The 25540-nt window shown below is 42.9% G+C and overlaps 1 protein-coding gene across 36 annotated transcripts in view; it reads left to right on the top strand.

Annotated features, from left to right (window-relative positions):
• Positions 1-25540, top strand: part of FNBP1 (formin binding protein 1) — a 138851-nt gene that overhangs the window by 76405 nt on the left and 36906 nt on the right. For all 36 annotated transcript variants that reach the window (XR_014829143.1, XR_014829144.1, XR_014829139.1 and 33 more), the window contains exons 5-6: positions 7612-7674; positions 8458-8562. Coding sequence is in view for 30 of the 36 variants with exons in the window: in XM_084998766.1 (XP_084854892.1) it covers positions 7612-7674; positions 8458-8562 (168 nt within the window). In the remaining 6 variants the exon portion in view is untranslated. The remainder of the gene's footprint in view (positions 1-7611; positions 7675-8457; positions 8563-25540) is intronic.

Below are 25540 nucleotides of genomic sequence, written 5' to 3'. Positions count from 1 at the left end.
AGGAATTCCAAAAGCTTTCTTGTCTTAGAGATAGGTATTGGATAGGTCCAATTTATGAAATTTATGAGGCAACAATTTCCCATAAGGCAGTTGTGCATATGCAGATTCTAATATGTCTAGAAGTGTCTTTATAAGAGATGACAGCAAATAGATAAAACTGAGCATGAAAGAAAGCAAAAATAAATAAATAAATAAAAGGAGTCGATATTGAGGATCAAGCTAATTACAGATGTGTTTGATTGATTCAGTCCTATTGAGACTCAGCCATGGATATGCTGTTATAAAGCCAGAACCTGCAGAAAGAAAACAGAAAAAGCAAAGCAGATTTTAGGGTTCATGATCTGGAAGAAGAACAGTGGGTTTAAAGAGCAGATCTTTCTAACTAGTGTTATTGCATTTATTTAAATAAATCAAAAAGCAGGAAACCCTATCAAAGCTGTGGGTCTGTTGTGTGAGTCATGCTTACGCAACACCCATTAATAGCTCCTGATTTAATGTGTGTCGATTACCAGGAAGGTATATTTTGTTTCGTTATGTCCTCTTTGTTTCGAAAGAACATGTGATCGAGGCATTCTATTAATTAAGACCCTGTACCCCTTGTGATTCCATCACATGCCAAACCATGGTGCTGGGGAACCCGAGATATTTTATCTTGTCGTTTATGGGATAACATACTTTGTTATCAGGATGCCTAAACTCTGTCCTTGATTTCATGGATTTGAAATGTGACTTTGGGTTTTATAGTCCCCGCTTATATAAGTTGAAATAAGACCTTCTTTTTCTTCTAAAAACCCTGAGAATTTTCTGACTCTTTTATCCAGTCACCTGCTGGACAATCTCCCCTTAGATGCCCGATGCAGCATCACCTGTCACACCATTGTCAGCAGAGGCCCTGGAGCGCAGCAATAAAGTGAAAGGTGCCCCAGGGTTGTGTGATGCCGGCCCCTTCAATCTGGCCAAAACCAAGTTTTGGATTCCCCTGAGTTAGTTGTTCCCCTTTTCCTGCTCCTTTCTAATCTGCAATTCCTGCCATCTGTAAATAGCACTCCTTTTCTTTTTCTTTTTAACCTGGTTGTTCTGGCCAAAAAGGTGGGGTACCAAGGACTTATTCTTCCCTTGAGCCCCAGCCTTTTGTATAATGTCAGGTGCTGCTGGCTCTGCTTCCTGTAAACGTTTTGACTCCAAACATCTCTCACCACTTCCTCCACATCCAGTCTCATCCTCTCTCGTCTGGAGGATGCCCAAAGCCTCTTATTTTATTACATTTTTCCTTTTTTGGCTACGCCCTCGGCATGCGGAATTTCCTGGGCCAGGGATCAAACCCGCATCATAGCAGCAACAAGAGGCGCTGCAGTGACAACGCTGGAGCCTTAACATGCTGCGCCACAAGGGAACTCAGAAACCTTTTATTTTTTTATTACGTATTTAGTCTTTTTAAGGCCATACCTGCAGCCTATGGAAGTTCCCTGGCTAGGGGTGGAATAGGAGCTGCAGCTGCCGGCTTACACCACAGCCGCAGCAACTGGGGATCCGAGCCATGTCTGCAACCTATACCGCAGCTCAGGGCAGCGCCAGATCCTTAACCCACGGAGCAAGGCCAGGGCTTGAACCCACATCCTCATGGATACTAGTTGGGTTCGTTACCACTGAGCCACAACGGGAACTCCCATAAGCCTTATATTTTTAATCCATCTCTGCTTCCAGGCTTGCCCCAGGGTCCCCAGGGTCAGTGGTCTAGCTCCCCATCTCCATCTCCACCACTAGCTCACCTTTCGCAGGTGCAGCAGCCTCCTCCCTGGCCCTCCTGCCACCCCCGCCCCTATTCAGTACATTCCCCATACACCAGCACAGCCTTGTCATAACGCAGAACCGACTGTGTCACCCCTCTTCTTAAATTTGTCAGTAGTTTTCCATTGTGCTCAGGTGACTTGGTCGAGCCCTTGCCTTCTCCTGCTTTATCCTTCATCTCAGTCTAATTGCATTGAATCTGGCTGTTCCTTGGACATGCCAAGCCTTGCCCACTTCAGAGCATCTTCATTAGCTGTTCCGCTGCTTGGAAGCGTGTTTCCGAGAAATTTGCAAGTTCACTCCCACACTTGACTCAAGTCTCTGCTCAGGCATCATCGCAGACCACCCTACCTAAATGCCACTTGCATCCCTCTCGAGTCCCCTAACCTTTTTCTCGTGCTGCTGTGTCTGATGAGTTTCACAAGGAAAAGGGGCTTTGTTTTACTCACAAGGAAAGCAACACCCGGCATGTGTGGGAATGCAGTGAATGACTCGGTTAGCTTCTACGACCTTTCAGCTCAGGAATGGATTCCTGTCCCTAAAGTTTCACCCAGCCACCTGGCACTCTATCTAAAGCCCTTATTAAGGGTGATTTTCCTGCTTTGGGCTTGAAAGAACAGTTTCATATCCTTAGAAGAAATCAAGTGAGGAATATGAGTCATTGGCTGCTTAATATTGATCATTTTAAGATCCTTTCATCTTGAGTTACTTGGGACTCTTCAGAGGAAATAGAATTTTAAGGAATGTGAAAGAAAGGATTATTTTTGAAGAACTGGCGTCTAGGTAAAGAGGGGGGACATGGAGGAGTCTGGAGAGTAAAAGCCAGCGAGGACAAGAGGACTGGTGGGGAAAGGGAGAAGCAGAAGGCCTTGGGGTGAAGAGAACTTTGGCGGGGTGGGGTGGGGTGGGGGAGCGGAGTGCTGCTGGACCTGAGGGGAGGGGCTGCCCCGTGCCTGGATGGTCAGTGTTTGGGGAAGAGTTAAGCAACTGAGCGTGACACTGGGAGGCAGGCATTTTAGGAGCTTTAAAATACGTTCCTGGAGAAGAAATGTGTATTAGAAGTGAATCTGGGGGAAACGGGCCTTACTGAATGCAACTCCTGCCGTGAGCGTTTCTGGGTTTCTGGTTTGGGACTTTGGGGGGGTGGGGTGACAAAACGCTCTCTGGAGCAGGTCGGAAGATGCTTCACAGTTTTCTTACAAGGTCCACCTAAATAGCCACACACAGATTTCTCATTACGTTACTGAGTCCTGAGTCAGGCTTAGACGCTGCTAGTGTTCAAACCCACCACACTGAAGGCTTTGAGGAAGTTCTCCCATTCATCACAGACATATTTTCTGGAAGCTCCTTTTGCCTTGGCCTTTTCAAGGTTTTGTGTGCCTTTGTTTTCATCTGTGGCATCTGAGTTTCATTTAAATAAAGATCCAGATGGCTGACTGTCCTTCATTGAGTGTTTATTCTTTTTTCCTCACCCCCACCTGTTTTTTTTTTTTTTTCCTTGAAGTGGCTGTTCTCACATCAATGCCATATTTTGCTTTTTTTTAATATAGGTTTTAAAAATTAATGATCTATTATATATAAATATAGTAAAATGAGCAGCCATCATACCTGATCGTAGAGTGTGACTACGAGACAGTCACCGTTGGTCTCTTCAGCCTTAGTGTGATTTCTTGCGGTGCAGTCAGGTCTTCTTGGAAGCTTTGTCATTGTCATTTTGCTTTAAGTTAATGTTTGCCTATTTTAGGTTCCCTCTGATTTTTATATCTGCTACCTCTGGTCCCCCCAGGGAATTTTCTAAAAACTTTTTGAAAGATGATTTTTTTTTTTTAGTATAGATTTTACCTGTATAGTTTTAAGGCTCAACCAAAAAGTTGAAATGAAAGTAAGTTTAGCTGTCATCCCAGATACCATCGGGCATTTTAAAAGGTCTATTATTATGTTTGAAAAGAAACGAAAGCGTCTTATTACAGGAGAAAGCAAGGAGCATTCTTCTGGGTCTCTAGAGATGGCATTTCCTGTCTCTCCTCTGATAGGAGAAAAAGAGCTGCGATGACTTCATTCCGTGGCTCCAAAAGAAGTGCTTATTATCTTTCTCGAGAGAACAATTCTTCTTTATTTGAAGCCCGGAGACACACTTTTTAGAGCCACACTTGCCCACTGTCCAGCCAAGAAATGTTTTGCCTTTGTTTGTTAATAAACCACAAACACATCTGGCAAAAGCTAGTTTGTTTAACTTTGTAACTGTTAAAATAGTTTTTCCCATTAAAGGAGGGGAGATGGAGCCGGCCACAGAGGCTCACCACTGCTTTTTAGGTCATGGGATGCTTAAGACCGAAAGGACGGCTTTTGTTTCCTCTGTTCCTTTCCTGAGGGGATCAGGCAGCACAAGTTTGCTTTTGTGTGTGTGTTGTAGGCAAATTGCTTTTGGAGGAACTTGTACTAGGAAAGAAAAACTAAAAGGGAAAGCAGTGACATCTAGATTTTTTTTTCTCTTAAGCCACACGAAATGTTATAATCACAATGCTTCATTCACGGCGGGGGTCCCATCGAATTGTGGTGTCGTCTAGGGCTGTTGTAACAGGGGTCCGTCCTGGAAACACGCTGAGACCAATAAGGTCAAGGGCCACACCATGCCTGAAAAATAAGTTCAGGAGTTCCCACCCACTGTGGTTCAGTGGGCGACAGACCCGACCTACTCTCCAAGAGGACGCGGATTCGATCCCAGGCCGTGTCCAGTGGGTTAAGAATCCGGCGTTGCACCGGCTGTGGCATAGGTCGCAGATGCAACTCCAGTTGGACCCCAGGCGTGGGGAACTTCCACAGGCCGTGGGTGTGGCGGTACAAAGAAAATAAACATTCATATTTATTATTAAACATTGACGTGAAGATGGGGCAGGAAAATTTCCTCTGGAGGTTTTCAATCAAAATTACCCCCGTGCTTCCAAAACATGACCTTTGGGGGGAGACTATTGTCTTTCGAGAAGAGTCCTTTGATCGTAAAGCTGAGCCCACCTTTCCTCTGCCGCATGTCTGTCATTTTTGCGTCTTCTTGATGTGTGTTTCCTCTCCGGTAGAACGGCCCTGGCTGAGAGCAAGCTTTCATTTTGTGAAAACATAGGTTTCAGAGTTGCTGTCGAGACGAGGCTCAAGCTTAGGAGCTTGGCTTTGAACTGGGACCATCTTGGACTCTCAAAGTGAGATTTTAGGGATGGGGTGATCTTTCCAGCAAACTCCAGAACACACTGGGCCGCTTGTGATGTGGGGCCCGATCTCCGGACGGTGTGGGCCATGGCCGAGGGTGCCTCGCTGCCGGGCACAGCTGAGCCTGCATCTCCCTCCTAGGCCTCCTGCTCCTCTGCCCCCGCCCCCAGGCCCTCCCTCCATCCTCCTTTACGTGAGGTCTGTGGCTGTCAGAAAACCTGCCTGCAGGCTGTACTTCACTCTGCTCTCAGCTCGTCTCACTTCTCCCGAAGCCCAGCCCTTTCTTGCTTGTCTGTTCTCCCCTCGACTCCATCTCTTTGCTGTCATATCCCGGTGTCTATTAGGAGACTTGAAAAAAGAAGCCCCACGGGGCTCCTCTTGGTTCATAGAAACCAAAAAAATTTCTGGATGGATAAACTGTGCTGTCAAGAGGCGCTTAAAACAGTGAAATGTGACCTCAGCAGGGAGACGAGAAAACCTTCCCTCAGAAAGGAGCATTGTTCTTTATTTAAAAGAAAAGTTCTGAATTTGCCCCCTCCTGCCTGGCCTCGGCTACCTTTTGCGACTCGGCTAAGCCCTAGGTTCTGACGAGGCTGCACAGAGGGGACCGCTTCGTTTCTGTCACTTTGATCTTGCCTTCTCCACAGCACCCCCACCAACCCTGCTCACCCCGGCCAGAAAACAGACAGCACATTCAAGCCTAGTAACTGAGGAAAGGCCATTTTTTTAGAAGGAGCATTTACCACCCGTGGAGTGGGTTCAGGACAAGCAGTAAGAGGTGGCGCCGTGTCCCAGCCCAGTCACGGTGGGGAGTGGCTGTGGTCCTGGGTCTCCAAGGCAGGGGAGCCTTATACGAACTTCAGAGATTAGCTGTGAGGATGCTGTCTGAGCAGCGCTGTGGCCTTGGGGCAAAGGACCCCGCCAGCCTCCAGCATCCTAGCCGGGGAGCTGCAGGTGCACGTTCCCGCCCTCTGACAAGTCAGAACCTCTCCGCGGCGGCTCTAACAGGGCAAGGGCCTCCGTTCACATGGTCCGTACAGGTCAGAACAGCCTCTGACCTCTCAAGATCGCACAGCCCACATCTGATTGGATTCACCTGTGAATCCTGATCAACGGGCACCTGAGCTTTAGTCACCACCTGCACTGCTACCCCTTGGTCCAAGCCTCCATCATCTCCAAAGTTGAAAAAGAGAAACTCCTACCTGGAACCTTCCTTCACGTCACCTCTCTACTTGGGGTCCTCCATGCCTCCCCAGTTCATTCAGACAAAAACCCCACAAGACCCTACGCAGGCCGCCCCTTTCTTCTCTGACCCCTTCTCCTAGTATTCTTGAGGCTCACTTTGGTCTGGCCCACTGGTGTCCTTACTGGCCAATACTAAGCACATACCTGCCTCAGGGCCTTTGCACATGGCAAGGAGGTAAATTTATCTTTAAGATCTAAGTAATGGACTCATCCATCCACACAAAACATTTACCCAAATGCTGGCAGTGTTATTCAAAATAGCCTCCAAACTGGGAACAATCAAATGTCCATCAACTGGTGACTAGATAAACAAAATGTGGTCTGTTCATCCAAAGGAATATCATGCAGCAATAAAAAGGAGAAAAGAACTGATATATGTGATCATGTGGACGATCCTTGGAAACAGTATGCTAAGAACATAATGAAAGAATGTCATTTTTGCCTGTCACAAAAGACCTCATATTGGAGTTCCCTTCATGGCTCAGTGAGTGACAAACCCGACTAGGATCCTTGAGGATGCGGGTTCAATCCCTTGCCTCACTCAGTGGGTTAAGGATCCGTTGTTGCCATGAGCTGTGGTGTAGGTTGCAGACTTGACTCGGATCTGGCATTGCTGTGGCTGTGGCTGTGGCTGTGGCTGGTGGCTACAGCTCTGATTTGACTCCTAGCCTGGGAATTTCAATATGCCAAGGGTGGGGCCCTAAACAGCAAAAAAAAAAAAAAAAAAGTTCTAAAATTGATGGTGGTGATGGCTGGCTATTGTGACTCTAGTGGAAACCCCTGAATTGTACAATTTATTATCTTTTTTATTTTTTTGAGTTTTACTGTTTTTGGTCTTCTGTCGTTTTTTTTTTAGGGCCACACCCACGGCATATGGAGGTTCCCAGGCCAGGGGTCTAATCGGAGCTGTAGCCGCCAGCCTGCACCACAGCCACAGCAACGCGGGATCCTACACCCACCGAGCAAGACCAGGGATCGAACCCAAAACGTCATGGTTCCTAGTCGGACTCATTTCCGCTGCGCCATGATGGGAACTCCTGAACTGTACAATTTAAATGGATGAATCGTATGGAATGTGAATTACATCTCAAAGCAATTAAAAATAAGGACTGACGTGATTGCTCTCTTCCAACATTCCTGTTATTTCTACAAGTGGTGTCTTAAAATTCAATATTATTACAGCTAAAGTTTGAAAGGGAACTGGGAGTCATCCTATTTTCATTTCCCATTTGTTTTTTAACTCTTTAGACTTCTTTGGAGTGCACACACTAAATATTCAATATTTAAATGTCATTTAAGTGGATGGATTTTTTTTTCTCAAGTGTTAACATGAGAAAGAGGGGGTAACTAACCACAGGTGTGTTTCCCCCCCTCCAGCACTTTCATGAAGGACGGAAGGCACAGCAGCATATAGAGACTTGCTGGAAGCAACTAGAATCAGTAAGTAAAAAAAAAAACAACAGCTCAAGAAATGTCTTTACCGATTTTCTGATTTGTATTTAACTTCAACTTGAGTCAACCAGTATGTACCAAACAAACAGAGATGTTTATAATTGGAATTTAATTTGTTTCTAGAAATTATTATAGAAAGTAAAATGTTGAGGAGTTCCCTGGTGGCTCAGTGGGGTAAGAGCCTAGTGTTACTTCTGTGGCTCTGGTTGCTGCTGTGACCCGGGCTCCATCCCTGGCATGGGAATTTCTGTATGCTGCCAGCATGGCAAAAAAAAAAAAAAAAAGTAAAATGTTAGGCCCAAAAGAGCTCAAGTAGAGTATTTTTCTGACAATCATAAGAAGGGTTCCTGTTGTGGCTCAGCAGGTTAAGAACCTGACATGGTGTCCGTGAGGATGCAAGTGAAGGATCCTAGCATTGCTGCAAGCTGCAGCATGGGTCACAGATGTGGCTTGTGTCCAGTGTTGCCATGACCGTTTCATAGGCTGGCAGCTATAGCTCCGATTGGACCCCTAGCCTGGGAATTTCCATTTGCCTCAGGTGCAGCCCTTTAAAAAAAAAAAAAAAAAAATCATATGGAAAGACAAAAGTAGACAGTTTCGATAGAAATGCGGATTTTAAAATAACTTCCTTGAAGGGATGACAGGTAGCAAATCAGTTCAGAAAAGAGTGCCTTTTTTGGGGAGGGCTGTCCATAAAATTACAGCTGCTCCTGGGAATCTCAGGGTCCATTCCTAGTAACTTTCCCTGCCACCGTGTCCCTCTGCTTTTAGAGCAAAAGGCGATTTGAGCGGGACTGCAAAGAGGCCGACCGAGCCCAGCAGTACTTTGAGAAAATGGATGCTGACATAAACGTTACAAAAGCAGATGTCGAAAAGGTAAGGCGAAAGTGAGAGTCTTTCATTTCCCTTTTTCACGTTCTTCGTGTTGCCTCCCAGACTGCTGGTCCCCAAGTTCTCCTTTCTGATGCCACCGCAAAAGACCTCTCAACTTGGGATCTTTTTCTTTTTCTTTTCATTTTGTGTCCGTGGGGACGTGCGGGTGGGGGAGGAGAAGGTGAAATCTGGGGGGGGGGGGGGGAGTCTTCAGCGTTAGGATTTGAGCAGTTTGTTGATTTGTTTAGTCACCAGGATGATAACACGGGGACGTAGAGCCCTCGGACATGTAGGGAGTGGTTTCCGGAGACTGTGGTTCTTTCTTAATGGCTTTTCAAAGAAAAAGTCAGCCTCTTAAAAGCTGGAGCAGACAGTCCAGCGCCATCTGTAAGAGCTTGGCTGCTTCAAGGGCTCCCATGAAAAAGATAAACAGACTCACACACTAGCCTGACTTCTAATGGATTCATTCAGGTTGATAACAGGTTGGAGTGGAGGGCTTGCATTTGTAAGCCCTCTAAAAAGCTTTTTCTCGAAATGCGCTTGTATTGGCTGTTAGGAGCGTGATATGATTATAAAGCTTGTACTGTGTCTTCTTGGGGTTCCCTGTGTGTCTTTTCCCCAGAAGCTAAATTTTCTTTTTCTAAAAGTCATCAATATAGTGTAAACACAATTAGGCTGTTAAATAACAGTATTCATGCCTTAACTGCCCAGGGCTGCTTTGGCACTCATAGCCGCATGTTTTGCGTGGGGAAAAAAGCACTGCATTTTCCTAGATTTCTTTCACTTCTGCCAGATTAATTTGGAGATGAACTCTGTTAGAAAGTAGCGTGAATTAGTTATTCAGTTATTTGCCCAATTCTGCCAAATTCCTTGCTTAAAGCCTAGGTATATATCAGTGCAGCTTCCTGCACAAGTGTCTAATATATTGAAAAACACATTCTCAGTATCTATAGTTGATCTTGACTGGGGTTATTTGCTAAAAGATATATTCATTTGTTGGTAAAGTTAGCATAAATTTGTCCTAAGTTCTTATACAATATTAACTCCCCAAAGTATTTAATATATTGTTCAATTAAAATAGATTGTCCCAAAGTTTAATAAAAAACAAAACAAAACAGTTTGGGGGGAGTTCCTGCTGTGGCTCAGCGGTTAGAACCTGATATAGCATCCGTGAGGAGGCAGGTATGTGTGGTCGCTGGCCTCGCTCAGTGGGTTAAGGATCCAGCTTTGGCACAGGCTACAGGTGTGGCTCAGATCCAGTGCTGCTGTGGTTGTGGCATAAGCTGCAGCTGCAGCTCTGACTCGCCCCCTAGCTCAGGAACTTCCATATGTCCCAGGTGGGGCCATAAAAAGAAGTTTGGGTGAAATGAAATAAAATCTGTACATGTCTGGCACAAATCTATGTATTCTTTTTTCAAATATTTTCTTATCCTAAATAGAAAATTGGAGTGTTTTATTTGTTTTCTTTTTTTTAAAGATATTACTTTTATGGCTTTTTCTTAGTATAACAGCTATCCATCCCCGCTCATTGTAGAAATACCTGAAAATACAACCAACCAAAAGGAGAGGAAAAAAGTTAAAACATCCAACTCTAGTAAATAAAAGGTATTTTATCTTTCAGAGCCTTTTCTTTTTTCTTTTTCCTTTTCTTTTCCCAACAACATGCGGAAGTTCTAGGGCCAGGGATCAAACCTGCACCCCCGCAGGGACAATGCCAGACCTTTAACTTCTGGGCCGCCAGGGAACTCCCAGAGCCTTTTCTTTAAAAAATGGCTATGTGTACTGCATATGTACAGCATAATAAAAGGAACATCTGCTCATCTATCTACAATCTATCTTAAGAAATAAAATTGTAGTGCTGTCTTTGGAGTCTCCTGTTCTAACTTCATCTCTCTTCTCTTCACCCTAAGAGGTAAACTTTATCCTTAATTTGGTGTTAAGCATCTCTTTGTGTCTTCATAGCTTTACTGCAGGCATGTGTATCTCCAAAAAGTTTATTTTATAATTTTGCATCTTTTTCACCTTTATATAGACAAAATCCACACTTTCATTTATTTTCTTGTGACTTGATTGTTTTTCACTTTATGTTTTTTACTTAATTCATAGGGAGTACAAAACACATGACTTTTATATGTTAATTTTAGAGCCTTTAAAAATATGTATATATTAAAGGGAGTTAGTTGCTGTTGTGGCTAAGTGGGTTACAAACCTGACTGGTATCCATGAGGATGCAAGTTCGGTCCCTGGCCTCGCTCAGTGTATTAAGGATCCAGCATTGCTGTGAGCTGTGGTGTAGGTCATGCAGGTTGCAGACGAGGCTCGGATCCTGTGTTGCTGGGGCTGTGGTGTAGGCCGGCAGCTGCAGCTCCTATTGAATCCCTAGCCTGGGAACTTACTTCCGTGTACTGTGGGTGCAGCCCTAAAAAGCAAAAAACTGGGAACTTCCACATGCCGCAGGTGCAGCCCTAAAAATAAAATTAAAAATTAAAAAGTTAAAAAAATATATTTTAGCTATGCCTGCGGAATGTAATAGAAGTTCCCAGGACAGGGATTGAACTTGTGCCACGGTACAACTCAAGCCACTGCAGTGACAGTGCCACATCCTTAACAAGGTGCATCACAAAGAAACTTCCTGGCTAGACTCTTTTTATTTATTTATTTTTATTTTTTGTCTTTTTGCCTTTTCTAGGACTGCTCCCACAGCATATGGAGGTTCCCAGGCTAGGGGTCCAATCGGAGCTGTAGCCACCGGCCTACACCACAGCCACAGCAACTTGGGATCCGAGCCGCGTCTGCAACCTACACCACAGCTCATGGCAACGCTGGATCCTTAACCCACTGAGCAAGGGCAGGGATCGAACTCGCAACCTCATGGTTCCTAGTCAGATTCGTTAACCACTGCGTCACGACGGGAATGCCTAAACTCTTTTTATTTCTATTTTGGGTTTTCCGTAGAGCAAATAGGGACAGTCTTATTTCTTCTTTTTCAATCTTTGTGCCTTTTGTTTATTTTTCTCATCTTGCTCTGCTGGTCACAACCTCCTTTATGCTCGCAGAGCAGTTATTGTGGACTTCCTTTATCGCCTTCCAATTATAAAGAGATTCCAATGTTTCCCAGTTAAGCCCGATTATAAAATACCCTTTATCAGGCTCAGGGATTTCCCTCCTTTTCTTATTTTGCCAAGAGATTTTTTGTTTTTGTTTTTGTTTTTTGTTTTGTGTTTTTAACACTTGACTTGAGACTGAATATCATCAAAGACCCTTTCTGCTTCCTTTAGTTCATTAATGGATTTGTTACATTATTAAATGTTCTTATATTGAACCAAATGAACATTCCTGTGACGCATATATTGAGGTTATGGTGTGTAGGATTTGTTTTGGTTTTTTGTTTTTTAATGGCACTGCCTTTATTACGTTAGCATTTCTTACTTAAGATTTTGCATCTATATTCATTGAAATGGATCTGGAATTTTTCTTTCTTGGCTGATCTGGTTTGCTTTACTTATTAGTTTTGGAGTGTTGCTCTTTCTTCTATTTTTCTGAAATAAAATATCCGAGATGAGATTAACTGCTCCTTAAATGTTCTGCAGTGCTCTACTGTGGGAGAGTTTCTGACTACTGATTCAGTTCTTTTATTGTCTGCTTCTTTGGTTGATACCGGACTGTTATATTTTTCTAGAAATGGGTCCATTTCCTCCTAGATTTCAAGTTTATTGGCCAAAAGTTGCCCATAATATTTTCTTGGCTTAATTTTCTGCTAGATGCATTGCTGTGTCCCCTTGATTTAGTCCTAATATTGTTTATTTATACTTTTTTCTTTGGGGGGGGTCAGTTTTCTAAAATCATTTTTATTAGCATTTTCCAAGAACCAAAATTTATCTTTGTGAAACTTCTCTTTTCTATTTTTATTTTCTATGTTATTTAGTTTCTTTTTCTTCTTCTTCCTCTTCTGTCAGTATCTTTGAATTGATTCTATTGTCCTTTAAAAAACAGCTTTCTTCAGACGCTTGCCTCATTTCAATTTTTCTTCTTTTCTAATATAGGCATTTAAGGAACAAATTTCCCATTTAAGTGCTGTCTTATCTGCAACCTCCGAATTTTGGCATGCAATAGTATTATTATTCACTGGCAGATATATTTCACATCTTTTATGTCTTTTTAATAATTATTTGGAAGCATATTTTACCATTTCCACTTGTATGGCGTATTTAAACTTTTCTGTGACTGATTTCTAATGCAATTGCATCATGGTTGTAGAAAGTCGGAGTCCAAGACTGTTTGTTGAGACCTGGCTTATGACCTAGTTAGTTACCTGGTCAATTTTTATAAATGTTCTCTAAAAAACTGACATGACTGTGTAGTCTCCCTTAGCGGTAGAGGTCTGTTTTTTCATTACAGCAAACTTTCTGGTTATCCACGTCTTCCCGTCATTACGGATTTTTTTTGGTCTGCTTGTTTTGAGAGAGATATACGTGGCTTCTTTGTGCCTTAATTTTCCTTGTCTGAAAATGGGAACACAGGAAGGGATTGATGTGAGTACCGGTTGAGTTAATAGATACAAGAATCTCAGAGCCCGCTGTGGCAGTGACCAGTGATTCCGATGTTAGCTATTGTGATGATAATGATGGAAGGTTGGTCATTTCCTGTCCATTTTGCTCTTCCATTGTAAACTGCTTTTATTAAAAAAATAAAGTTTAGGTGGAGTTCCCATGTGGCTCAGTAGCTTAAGGACCCAGTGCTGTCTCTGTGAGGATGCCGGTTCAATTCCTGTCCTCACTCAGTGGATTAAGGATCCAGCATTGCTGCAAGCTGTGGGGTAAATTGAAGATGCAGCTCAGATCCTGAGTTGCCGTGGCTGTGGCATAGGCTGGCAGCTGCAGCTCCGACTCAACCCCCAGCCTGGGAGCTTCCATGTGTCTCAGGTGCAGCCCTAAAAAAAAAAGAACAAACAAACAAAAAAACCCACTTAACTTAAAAAAAAAAAAAAAAAAAAAAAAAAAGAACAACTTGAGATTCGGAACAGTGGGTGCATGATTATAAATGTATTTCTTGGAACTTCACCTCTGGCCCGTATTTTAAAGTGGGTCCTCCAGAGAGCTGGCATTACCCGGGGTCACTCCCAGGCCAGGACCGTATCAACCTAAATATTCAACTTAAGAGTTGGGGAGGAGTTCCTGTCGTGGTTCAGCGGAAACGAATCTGACTAGTATCCATGAGGATGTAGGTTCGATCCCTGGCCTCCCTCAGTGGGTTAAGGATCCAGCGTTGCCGTGAGCTTCAGTGTAGGTTGCTGATGAGGCTTGGATCTGGCGTTGCTGTGTCTGTGGTGTAGGCTTTGTGAGTTCGTCCTTCTGTCTGGCTTCTCTCACCCAATGTGATGTCTGAGATTCCTTTGTGGTTGAACATTTTCCAAGATGACTTTTTTATTTTTCTCTCTCGGGTCCAATCCAAGATAGTTAAATGATTGAAAATGCAATTGCTGGGTCCAGTTACAGCTTTAGGACATTTGAAAGGTACCACCAAACTGAATTGCTCTGCTCATCTATTTTAATATTTCCACTGATGTGTTGTTTTTTTCTTATACTGAGAGCATCCTTTGGTTATTTTTATGGAAGTATAACTTACTTCCTCCCCAAGGGTATGATAAACTACTGGATTTTAACATCACAAATGTTGACGCTGATAGAGTAATATCTAAACATTGGAATTCTTCAGTAATTTTGCTTATGAGTGTGACTCGAAGCCCTGTAATTTCCCAGAACAAACAGGGCTTTGTCTGTTAGATCATTTTTTTGTTGTTGTTATCACTGGGGAAGCCTCTTGCCAGTATCAAGCTGAAAGGATGCAGTATTTCAGTTCTTATGCGTACTTAATGTAATTTCCCATTTTTGACTTCTGACAGTCTTTGAATCTAATATAAATGTCTTTGCCTCCAGTTTCTGCAAATGATTGAATTATCCAATTGAATTGGAGATGGCTCCCCCTCCTTTTTCCAGCAGTCCGCCCCGCAACACTCGGATGATATGTCTGTGTTTACAAAGACATTGTAGCTGCTCCCACCATGACTAGGATGGCCTTTCCTAAATTGTGCTTGTGTTTGATGATACAGTTCTTGGGAACTGCATGGGTATGCCTCTTCTAAGCTGCGTAGCATCTGGGCATGAGCCTGATTTTCTTCTTCTCCTTTTGGGGGAGTTAAAAATTCCACATAGGGCAGTTGTCTTGTGATGCAGCTGGTTACGGATCTGGGGTTGTCACTGCAGGGCTCAAGTCGATGCCGTGACGTGAGTTTGATCCCTGGCCTGGGAACTTCTGCATGCTGTGAGCTTGCCAAAAAAAATAATAAAAATAAAAATAGATTGCTTTCTGGCATATAGGCGTTCTTTATATACTCCAGATACGTGTGTGTGTGTGTACTTGTGTACAGATGTATATAATTACGCAGTTATCTTTACTTACGCCAGTAACTTTTGCTCTGCCTTTAACCAATTGTAGGTGCTCTTTTATTTTAAAACTTTCATCACTGCTCTTAAAATATTCTTGTGCGATGGAAAAAGCCTGGACAGCCACGACATCATCATTTCCAAGTTACACTGTTTTAAGGACCAGGCTTAGAAGTACAGAGAGCCCCGCTCTCCTTGGCCGCATCTCTCAGAAGCCCAGGGCTGTCAGAATGGGCCTGGTGCCAGGGGACCATTGTTCAAAGTCACCTTGAGGAATTAAACGCTTGCCATGTGTATTCTTATTTTTTTCTTTCTTTTTTCTTTTTTCTTTTTTTTTTTTTTTTTGGTGAGTTTAGAGTATAATACGTAGAGAAGTGGGCAAGAAACTACTTTTAAAAAAATTGTTATTGCAGTGTGGTCGATTTATAGCATTGTTTTAGTTTCAAGAGACTACTTTTTAATGGAATCAGTAGTTCAAGCTTTCTACAGTTTGGAGATGGCTTGTGAAGAATCAGAATTCTAAGTAGCCATTCATTTATTTTAGAGAAATGTTTCAAACTTTTTTCTTGTGGTTTGTTTCCACTTGGTATAGCATTTCAAACTCAGTTCTGAATTTGCCTACTTCTGTTTTCACGTGCCCCGCCCCCATGAATTGCCCTGTACTTTTTTTTTTTAATTTAAGGGAATTCTAATAGAATCATGATTTCATGGCCTTAGTCTCATCAAACAAACAAACAAAAAACCCATCTGGGGGAGTCCCTGGTTGTCTGGTGGTTTAGGACTTGGCACTTTCACCACCACGGCCCAGGTTCCGTCTCTGGTCTGGGAACTAAGATCGCGCATCAAGCCACCTTGAGCTAGGGCCAAAAAAATAAATAAAAATCACCTGGGGAGTTCCATTCGTGGTTCAGCAGTTAACAAACCTGACTAGGATCCATGAAGATGCAGGTTCAATCCCTGGCCTTGCTCAGTGGGTTAGGGATCTGGCATTGCCGGGAGCTGTGGTGTAGGTTGCAGATGCGGCTCAGATCCCGAGTTGCTGTGACTGTGGTGTAGGCCGGCAGCTGTAGCTCTGATTCGACCTCTAGCCAGGGAACCTCCATATACTGCAGGTGCAGCCATAGAAAGCAGGAAAAGAAAGAAAGAAAAGAGAGAGAGAGAAGGAAGGGAGGGAGGGAGGGAGGAAGGAAGGAAGGAAGGAAGGAAAGAAAAAGAAAGAAAGAAAGAAAGAAAAAGAAAGGAAGAAAAGAAAGAAAGAATCAAAAGCAAAATTGCCTGACTTGTTGCCAGAATTCCTGAGTCGTGAAGGGTCCCATCCATTCATTCATTCCCTCCCTCTCACATCCCATGTTGCCTCTGTGCTGGGGAGCTGGGGGACAGCACAGATACTGTCACAGAATCACATCGCCCTTGACTCTGAGGAATTTGCCTTTCATGTTCTTCCTAATGTTTAGTGGACTGTACCGTAGATTTTCTCCTGGGTTCCTCAAGGGCTTCTTGAATGCTGTTTTGGTGACAAACACTTGAAGTCGAGTTCTATCTTTGACTGGGGTTCGGGATAATAGCAGGCTAGACCCATGTGGCAGAGCAGCAGGACGCAGTCTCCGCATCCTGATGCCGCCGCAGCTGGGATGCAGAAGGAAAAGGTTATCAAAATGAATGGAATGTGAACTAATATTTCTGAACAGAGAGAACAGTGTTTTCCAAATGCATGCATTAAACTGAGTTCATCCAGTTCAGGCAATGAATAATTCCCTTTCTCTAATTCGCCCCTGCCTTGTGACTGTTGGCGCTTACATAATTTCTAAATGCAAAATAGGATATTGTTGAACAGAAACTGCGATTCGTGGTTACAAGTAGCTGCAGAAATTGTTAGGGAGTTCCAAGTTAATGGTTTCTAAACTCTAGCATGAATTGCTGTGTTTCTTATCGCTCTCCTTTCCTTTAACTTGTGTGCTTCTTTCCCTGGCAGAGGCCTCATTTTCTGGGCAGGTTGTTTGCCGTGAAACAGTTAACTTGGCTTCTTAATTCAAATTCATTGCAATTCTGGGTGTTGACTAACCAGAAGAATTCACTGTACAATGTGAGAGGTGGTTTTATTTGGCTTAATCATGAGTTTTATTGTATGACCTGATTTAAGGAAACGTTTTAAAAGTTAAATTAAATTAAAATGCTGACCATGAGCACTTAAAACAGTGTATCCACTTCTTATGGAGTTTGCATTCCATTTTTGTGTGATCTTACGGCTTCCAAAAATATTTGGCTTTGAACATGATTAGCTTTTAAATTCTCCATAGCCGCCCCATTGTGAAGTCGAATAGGGCATTTTAAGTCATTTACCAATTAAGGTAGAATTCTAAGAAGTATGTGATAAAACCATGTTTCTCATTACAATCGGGTCAGTAAAATATGTATATATCCTTTTTCTGTGTCCTGTGTTACATTATGGAATCTCTTAGAGAGAAAAGTAAAATTTCAGTAAAGAATCTATGTCAATTCTAAGCCGGAATGAAAGAATTTACTTTGAATGATTATCCATTTGGGCATTATCTCGAGAAAACAAAGGCAACTGAGGAGGTAGGATGTTTTCCTCTGTTGGAAATAGGATGCTGGCCCTGTGCAGCCCAGGGAAGATAAAGTTGGTTCTGTTCTAACCGAAGCCAGCCGAGTAGCAGAGGGTTCAATTTTTTTACCATTTGGGGAAACATTCTCCAGCCGAATGACGACGTGAGTTATTGTACGTATAAGGAATGGTACTATTACATTTCTTTCTCTGCCCTCGATGTAACTCTGAAGTTGACATCTTTATTGAGTCTGTTAATATCTTTAGTGGTTTCCCCAAATTTGCTTCATATAAAATATCTGACTGTTTAGCTCAAGGAAGTATTCACTGCAACAGTTTATAAAACATTTTTTTTTTCCAAAAGAGGAAGTGGTTAGTATGAATGCAGGAAATACATTTTGCAACGACAGCTTGATCTTTTCGGTTTGTTTTTTTTTTGTTTTGTTTTGTTTTTTTGCTTTTTTTTTTTTCCATTTGCAACAAGAGGGAAATGTATAGACTTAAAAAGAGATCATCAAAAATGGATTTTGTTGCTGTCACTATTCCTTAATGAATGGATCCATGTTCAAATCAAAGATTTACACAAAAAAGTCGCTTTGGTTATCCTCTTTGTTTGTATCTGTCTGTAGAAGTTATGTTTTGTTTACTGTGACTCTCAGTGTGCTTGTATTACGTGAATATCCTGAGTGGTTTCGATTGTTTCGATGCTCAGTGTTTGTCCTGGGGAATAATGGATATCTTTTCTTCTTTTGATGCTTCACATGGGAAATGGGATTTAATGGAAATTTGCTGCAGTGATTAAATGTGGAGTAAATATATTTATATGTGGAAACAGGGCACAACTTTGATCTATGTCCTAAATGAATATTAGTAGGATGAGTTGTTTTTTTAAAAGACTGTGACCCTCAATGTTTTAAAAAGTGAATGTGTGATAGGAGTGTTGAAATGCAAAGTGATTTACTGTGGTTGAATGTTCCACATTTAAATACACTTGTAAATACAGGTACTCTTAAAGTTGCATTCAGCTCCCAGTTTCAGTTCATTTGCTAGCAGTTCCTACGGCCTCTATATTGTTGACCTTAAAAAAGAAACAGGGAAGTCAGGATCTCAGAGTGTCAGAAATGTTGGGGGGGTGCTCCCCAAAGTAAATTTATATAACGTCTCAGTACTTTTGAAAGCCTCGTTAGTGAAATATTTTCAGGATGCATTGTTGTTTACATGAAAATGCTGACGTAAGAATCTGTCTCAGCTTCACTCTCGTACTCCTCAAAGCAAGCCTCTGAGTTAGTGTAGAAAAGAGCAATAGAGCAAAGTAAGATGAGCAGTCATTGTCATGAACAAGGTTGGAAAATAAAAATAGATTCAATAAAACATAATGCAAACATATTCATATTATATGAATATATGAATATAATGTAAAAAGAACAAAATAAATAAAACGATAACTTACTTATACTCTGTGTGTGTGTGTGTGTGTGTGTGTGTGTGTGTATGTGTCTTCACTGTGCCCCTCACTGTTCTAAAGGCTTTTGTATGGGAAATCATTTAGTACAGTTTTTTAATTCTTACTGAGAGTAAATAGTCTCGCTTGGCCAGGAGCTGGCTCTCAATCTTGCTGCTCCCTGGAAGTGGGTTCAGATCTTGGTTCTGTCACTCACTCGCTAATGGTGTGGCGTGATGCAATTTACTTCATCTCTGAGCCTGTTTCCTAGTCCACAAAATCAGGATAATATACTCCTCGAGGGCTGGTTGTGACGCGTGTAACGCAGGGGCCTGTGTTTGGATGCACTTGGCGGGTCGACCCCATGACCGCTGGTATTTTGCCCCTCGGTGTCCTTGGCTTTTGATTACTTCTGGCTCCTCCCGCCTTCGTTCTTCTCCCTTCAACCTACTAGGAATCACTGGACTCTATTTGGAAACGTCCTGCAAGGATATTTATCAACCAAATAGTTTAGACCGTCAGTAGGATTGTGAAGAACTGCCTTGGTTAAGGGCCTTGGTTCAGCAGATCATGAAGAGATGGAGAGACAAGGAAGACTCCAGTCAGCTGGAGAGTAAGTTCATGCGTATAACATGCCAGGGATCTGCAGCTATTCAGAGCAGCAGCAGTTAAAAAATGGCAGCGAGGTACGTCATAGATGAAATCACCAGGTCCCATCACCAACCAGCAAGTCCTGGGAGCTCAAACTTGTGGTTGCCAAGGGGGGAGGAAGGGGGGAGGTGGATTGGGAGTTCGGGGTTAGCAGATGCAAACTATTATATAGAGAATGGATAAACAACAACACTCATGGCGTATGGAGGTTCCCAGGCTAGGGGTCGAATTGGAGCTACAACTCGCAAGATCCGAGCCGCGTCTGCAACCTACACCACAGCTCGTGGCAACACCAGATCCTCAACCCACTAAGTAAGGCCAGGGATGGAACTCGTAACCTCATGGTTCCTAGTCGGATTCACTTCCACTGAACTACCCCCAAAATATTTTTTATTGAAGTATAGTTGATTTACAATGTTGTGTTCATCTCCGCTTTACAGCACAGTGACTCAGTTATATGTGTACGTGTGTTCTTTTGATATTCTTTTCCATTATGGTTTATCACAGGGTGGTGCGTATAGTTCCCTGTGCTACACGGTAGATCCTCATTTTATATGTAGTAATGCGTCATCTGTTCATCTCAAATTCCTAATTTATCCCTTCCCCTTTGGTAACTGTAAAGCCATAAATTTGTTTTTCTACATCTGTGAGTCTATCTCTGTTTTGTAAAGAAGCCCATTTGTATCTCTCTCTTTTTTTTAGATTGCTGCACATTTAAGGGATATCATATGGTATTTGTCTTTCTCTGTCAGATTTCTTCACTTGGTATGAGTATCTCTAGGTCCATCCATGTTGCTACAAGTGGCATTATTTTATTCTTTTTAATGGCTGAGTAATATTCTTGTGTGTGTGTTTGTGTGTGTGTGTGTGTGTGTGTCTCAGATTTCTTCAGAAATGGAAGTCCGGCATTTCATTTCTTTCCTTGGACTTATATCATGACTAATTCTCTTGTTTTGTTTGGTTTTACTCTACTAAGGAATATATCTTGTGTAGAACTACACTGCAACGTGCTTTCAGTATTTGTCTTTCTCAGTAATGCCACAGCAGTAGAGAATGTTGGTACGTAGGCATTAACTTTCCAGAATTCAGGCTGTTGTCTTGAGCTCTGCATTACAGAACCTTGCGAGTGTCGTATTATTTATTAAGGGGAAAAAGTAAAGAAAAAGAGAGAATCAGTGTCAGCCTCCTGTAACTGAAAACTCAAGTCTCTTGCCATTGATAATGTGTTAGAAGCCAGGGCAGGGAGAAGGGACCAAGTTGGAGGCCACGATTTCTGTTTTACCAAGATCTCTGAGCTCGTACAAGTTTATTTTCACCAGCTGACCTTGGAGGGATGCCAGCAGTAAGATGAGCCCTATTGACAGTGGCTTCTCTCGTAGCAGAAATTGTCACTCAACTTCTAATTCTCCCATCCTTCCTCCCTCCCTCCTTCCTTCCTTCCTTTTTTCCTTCTTTTTAGGCCACCCCTCTGCCTAGGAAGTTCCTGGGCTAGGGATCAGATCCAAGTCACAGTTACAACCCACGCCCCAGCTGCAACAATGCTCCATCCTTAACCTACTGCCCCAGGCCGGGGATGGACCTGCTTCCTGGTGCTCCAGAGATCCTGCTGATCCTGCTGGGCCAGTGGGAACTCTTAATTCCACTTTTCAAAAAAGGCAACTAGAGTGTAGGGAAACAGAAGGCCTTTTCTTAAAACTGTTTAGCAAGTGAATGGCCCATGAGAGATTGAGATGCTGGTCTCATTTGCTATCTCTCCATAGTCTCTCCTTCTATTTCATTGACTGGGTACCAAAGCAACCTACAATACTAGGACTGGAAGTTTAAGCCTTTTTTTTTTTAAAAAAAAAGAAACTCAGGAAATTGCTGGAATAGTTCAAGCATATTTCTTTGGTTAACTTATTTTGAAGTTTTTCTCTGTTCTGTATTTTCACTGCCCTTCGAATTTATCAAAGACAGACTCATTGTTTTGGCAAGTCCCCGGCCTGGACGTCTCCAACAAAAACTCACAGCACTCTGTCTGAATAGGAATTTTTAAATGCATTCTTAGTCTTGAACTTGAAAATGTATTCTAGATGCAGCAGTTTGCTGGGAAATGGAAACAATGCCATCTATCAGGCAGCAGTATCGCTCCAGACAGAGATTTTTTCCTTTGTTAATCTCTCTCTCTCCTACTATATTATATTCCAGAGCAGTGTGTGTGTGTGTGTGTGTGTGTGTGTGTGTGTGTGTGTGTACCTCAAAGGCAAGCCAGACCTCTTCCATCCTTCCCTGTTTTTGGAATTCTGCACTAGAATTTGTCTCTTTTACTAAGCTTCTTGGCAGAATAAACCATTCCTTCATTACTCTTTGCAGAAGTAATTATTATTTATGTTTCATTTTTATAATAATGAGATGAGGCTGTGAATACTGTTTTGGAAACTTGAAAAAAACTTAAATCATAGATAGCTTTCCCTTTGCCTTATTAAATGCTCTTTCGCGTTATTTTTCTCCTACACCGTAGTCCCTTGAGGGTATGACACATCTAACCGATCACATTACGGGCCTCTTGTTTCAAATTATTAGCTGTCATAAGCAACGCCGTGTGGCTGTCCTTTATGAACATGGACAATGAGTTCCTGAGAATAAATTCCCAGAAGCAGAACTGCTGGGTCAAAGAGTAGAGTGGAATCAGTTGTACTCCTAAGTGTTGACACATCCTAGAGAAGGCCAGTAGAGCGGTTAGAATTTTCAGGGATTCTCAACGGATTGCTGTTTTTCTGACCTCAGAAATACCTAGAGGCGTTCCCGTTGGGGCTCCGTGGATTAAGAACCTGACATCGTGTCTGAGAGGATGCAGGTTTGAGCCCTGGCCTCCATCAGTTGCTGCAAGCGGTGGCACAGGTTGCAGATCTGGCTTGGATCCTGTGTCGCTGTGGCTGTGGCCTAGGCCTCCGCCGTAGCTTCGATTCGACCCCTAGCCTGGGAACTCGATGTAGCCTTAAAAAGAAAAAAAGAAAAAAAAAAAAAAAAAAGAAAGAAAAATCGCCAAAACTGGGAAATGGGAAATTAGGTCATACTCTTTGGTGGTCCCCTACCTCCCTTGGATGCTGTGAAAATGTGTTTCTCCTTGTTCACTTCCACATCCCAAAGGCAAGGTGCCCCAGTCGTCAGAGCTCCTGGCGACTCCAAGACTCACCGGCTTTGCCAGCTGTTGCTCAGGAATGGTGGTGGTGTGGGGGTGTCAAGTGGTGATGTCCTCGCAGCTGTGCTCCTGGAACTTTCCTCCCCAGGCTGCTGAGCCCCACCCCTACCTGCACCCCCCCGTGTCATCTCCGATCCCTCCCCACCCATAGGGACACCAGGTTGTCACGGTAAACAGGGATTCTCAGAAGGTGGGATGTATGGGGACTTCTACTCGCTAACCCTTACACGTCTGTAAGTTTGAATTACTGTGTTGCAGCAAACACATCTTTGTGACGGGTGAGAAAAGAACTCAAGACGGCAAGAGGCCAGATAACCCAGTTATTAAATTCGTTAAGTTTACCGTTATCTACAATGTTAAGTGGCTCCGGGCGTTTGAAGAGGAGTGGATCAAGAGCCAGGTGCCCTGCTGGATGCTGGCTGTGCCCCTGGCCCAGGCTGCATGCCCTCCTGGCTGGATTCCGGGGCTGGTGGTCAGGCCCATCTGCCCCTGAGTGGCGCCGTCGCAGGTCTCTGGCTATGGGATAATAAATAAGGGCAGCCTGGCTGTGGCGCAGAATAGTAAATTCAGAATAAAAACCTCGGTTTAGCCCGCCTTTCCCTGCCAGCCTGCTGTATAATTGGCCTCTTCTTATGATAATGATGAAATGAAATGTTGAAAGTACAGCTGCTCCAGAGAACAGTTACTGATGTCTGAGCTCCCAGTGATGAAACGTTCTTCATTGCACTCTGCAAATTGTGGGTAATCAAGTTGGGCCGTGCTAATAGCACCACAGACTTGGAAAACAAACACGGTTACCAAAGGGGATGGCGGATAAATTAGGAGTGGGATTAACGTATTTGTGTTACTATATATAAAATAGGTAACCAACAAGGACCCTGTATAGCACAGAGAAAGATACTCAGTATTTTATAATAGCCTATAAGGAAAAAAGAATCTGAAAGAGAATATATATCTTCTCGGAGTTGGCGTTGTGGCTCAGCGGGTAACAAACCCAACTAGTATCCATGAGAATTTGGGTTCGATCCCTGGCCGTGCTCCGTGGGTTAAGGATTGGACATTGCCGTAAGCTGTGGTATAGGTCGCAGACGCAGCTTGGATCTGGTATTGCTGTGGCTGTGGCGTAGGCCAGCAGCTGCAGCTCCAATTGGACCCCTAGCCTGGGAACTTCCATAGGCCACAGGTGTGGCCCTTAAAAAAAAAAAAAGAAGAATATATATATTCTCTTATGTATGTGTTTATAAAACTGAATCACTGTGCTATACACCTGAAATTAACACATTAGAAATCAATTGTGACTTGATTTTTTAAAAATTAAATTGAACCCCCCCACAAACTTGGGCCTTTCTAAGTTGTTATATTACATTGCTTCTCACCACGGGGGGGAAAAAAGACTTTCCAAAAGCTCTGAACGCTGCCACAATACATAGTTTTATTATTTAAGGAACAGGAGTGGATACAATTTGATAAGTCTGAGGTCAGGTTCAAAAAATTAATACATCTCATTGTTTATTTACAATAAATGTATAAATAGAACCAGTCCATATTTGCTCATTTTGTTAAACAGTCAAAAGCCATAGGCAGCCCTAATAAAAGATAAGAGGATATAACTTGGTATGAAAATCTACCACAGTCCCTATCTGAAAGTAAGCCCGTTCCCCAGTGCACCCCGCATTCTCTGTTTATGACAATTCAGACGTAGCCAGTCATTTCTCCTTAATATTTGACATATTAAGGAAGAAGTCATATTGCATTGAGCAGAAAGGAGCTACCCGTTTTAGCCAGGCTAATCATCTAAATTTAACAAACAAAATGGATTACAGTATTTTTGTCTCTAAACCCATTAGGATCTAAAAGCCCTGGGCTGCCGCTCAGTTTCTAAAATACTGTTTTCTTTATTTAGAAACTGTAACTCTGACCTTTTAGGCAGCACAGCTATTCTTCCACAGGCCTGTTCAGTTAGACCGTGTTAGGAATAACAAAGCAGTGAAGTCACGCTTAAGCGGTACCTACTTAGGCCTATTCGGATTTATTTGGGGAGATTCCCAAGGATTTGTCAAAGATTTCTAAAGTTTCAACTCCGTCTTTCTGACTGACAGCAAAAGTGTTGTAGATCTTCCTTAAAGACGGCTATGACTTATAGCCTCGGGCAGTCGTGGTCACTCTGAAAGGTTTTAGAATGTTATCTCTAAATTCTGGAACTCTGACTCATTGAAAAAAAAAAAGCAAAAAACTTCTGAACTCTGCCCTATGGTAATGTTGCATCTTTTATTCTCAGAATGGGAACTTTAGTGGAAAGAAATAGCTTATGGTCTGGCTGAGAATGAAAACACTGTACCTCTTTAAGATAAGAGCTGCTATTTTTAGACTGACTTAAAAAGAGATGAGAAACTGTGATGCTTAAAATCTTCATGTAGAAATTCCTGTTGTGGTTCAGTGGCAATGTACCCCACTAGCATCCATGTGGACGTGGGTTCGATCCCTGGCCTTGCTCAGTGGGTTAAGGACCCAGCGTTGCTGTGAGCTGTGGTGTAGGTCACAGACATGGCTCAGATCCAATGTTGCTGTGGCTGTGGTGTAAACCAGCAGCTATAGCTCCGATTCGACCCCCAGCCTGGGAACCTCCACATGCCGTGGGTGCAGCCCTAAAAATACCAAAAAAAAAACTTCATGTAGCCATAGACTTTAGGAGATAGATTCTC

This window comes from Sus scrofa, chromosome 1 (genome assembly GCF_054392235.1).
Source record: "Sus scrofa isolate SSC_HxYL_T2T_F1_AM1 chromosome 1, Sscrofa_HxYL_maternal_Yorkshire_Landrace_v2.0, whole genome shotgun sequence".
Lineage (NCBI taxonomy): Eukaryota > Metazoa > Chordata > Mammalia > Artiodactyla > Suidae > Sus > Sus scrofa.
The sequence above is the reverse complement of the archived record's forward strand: the minus strand, read 5'-3'. Positions and strand labels throughout refer to the sequence as shown.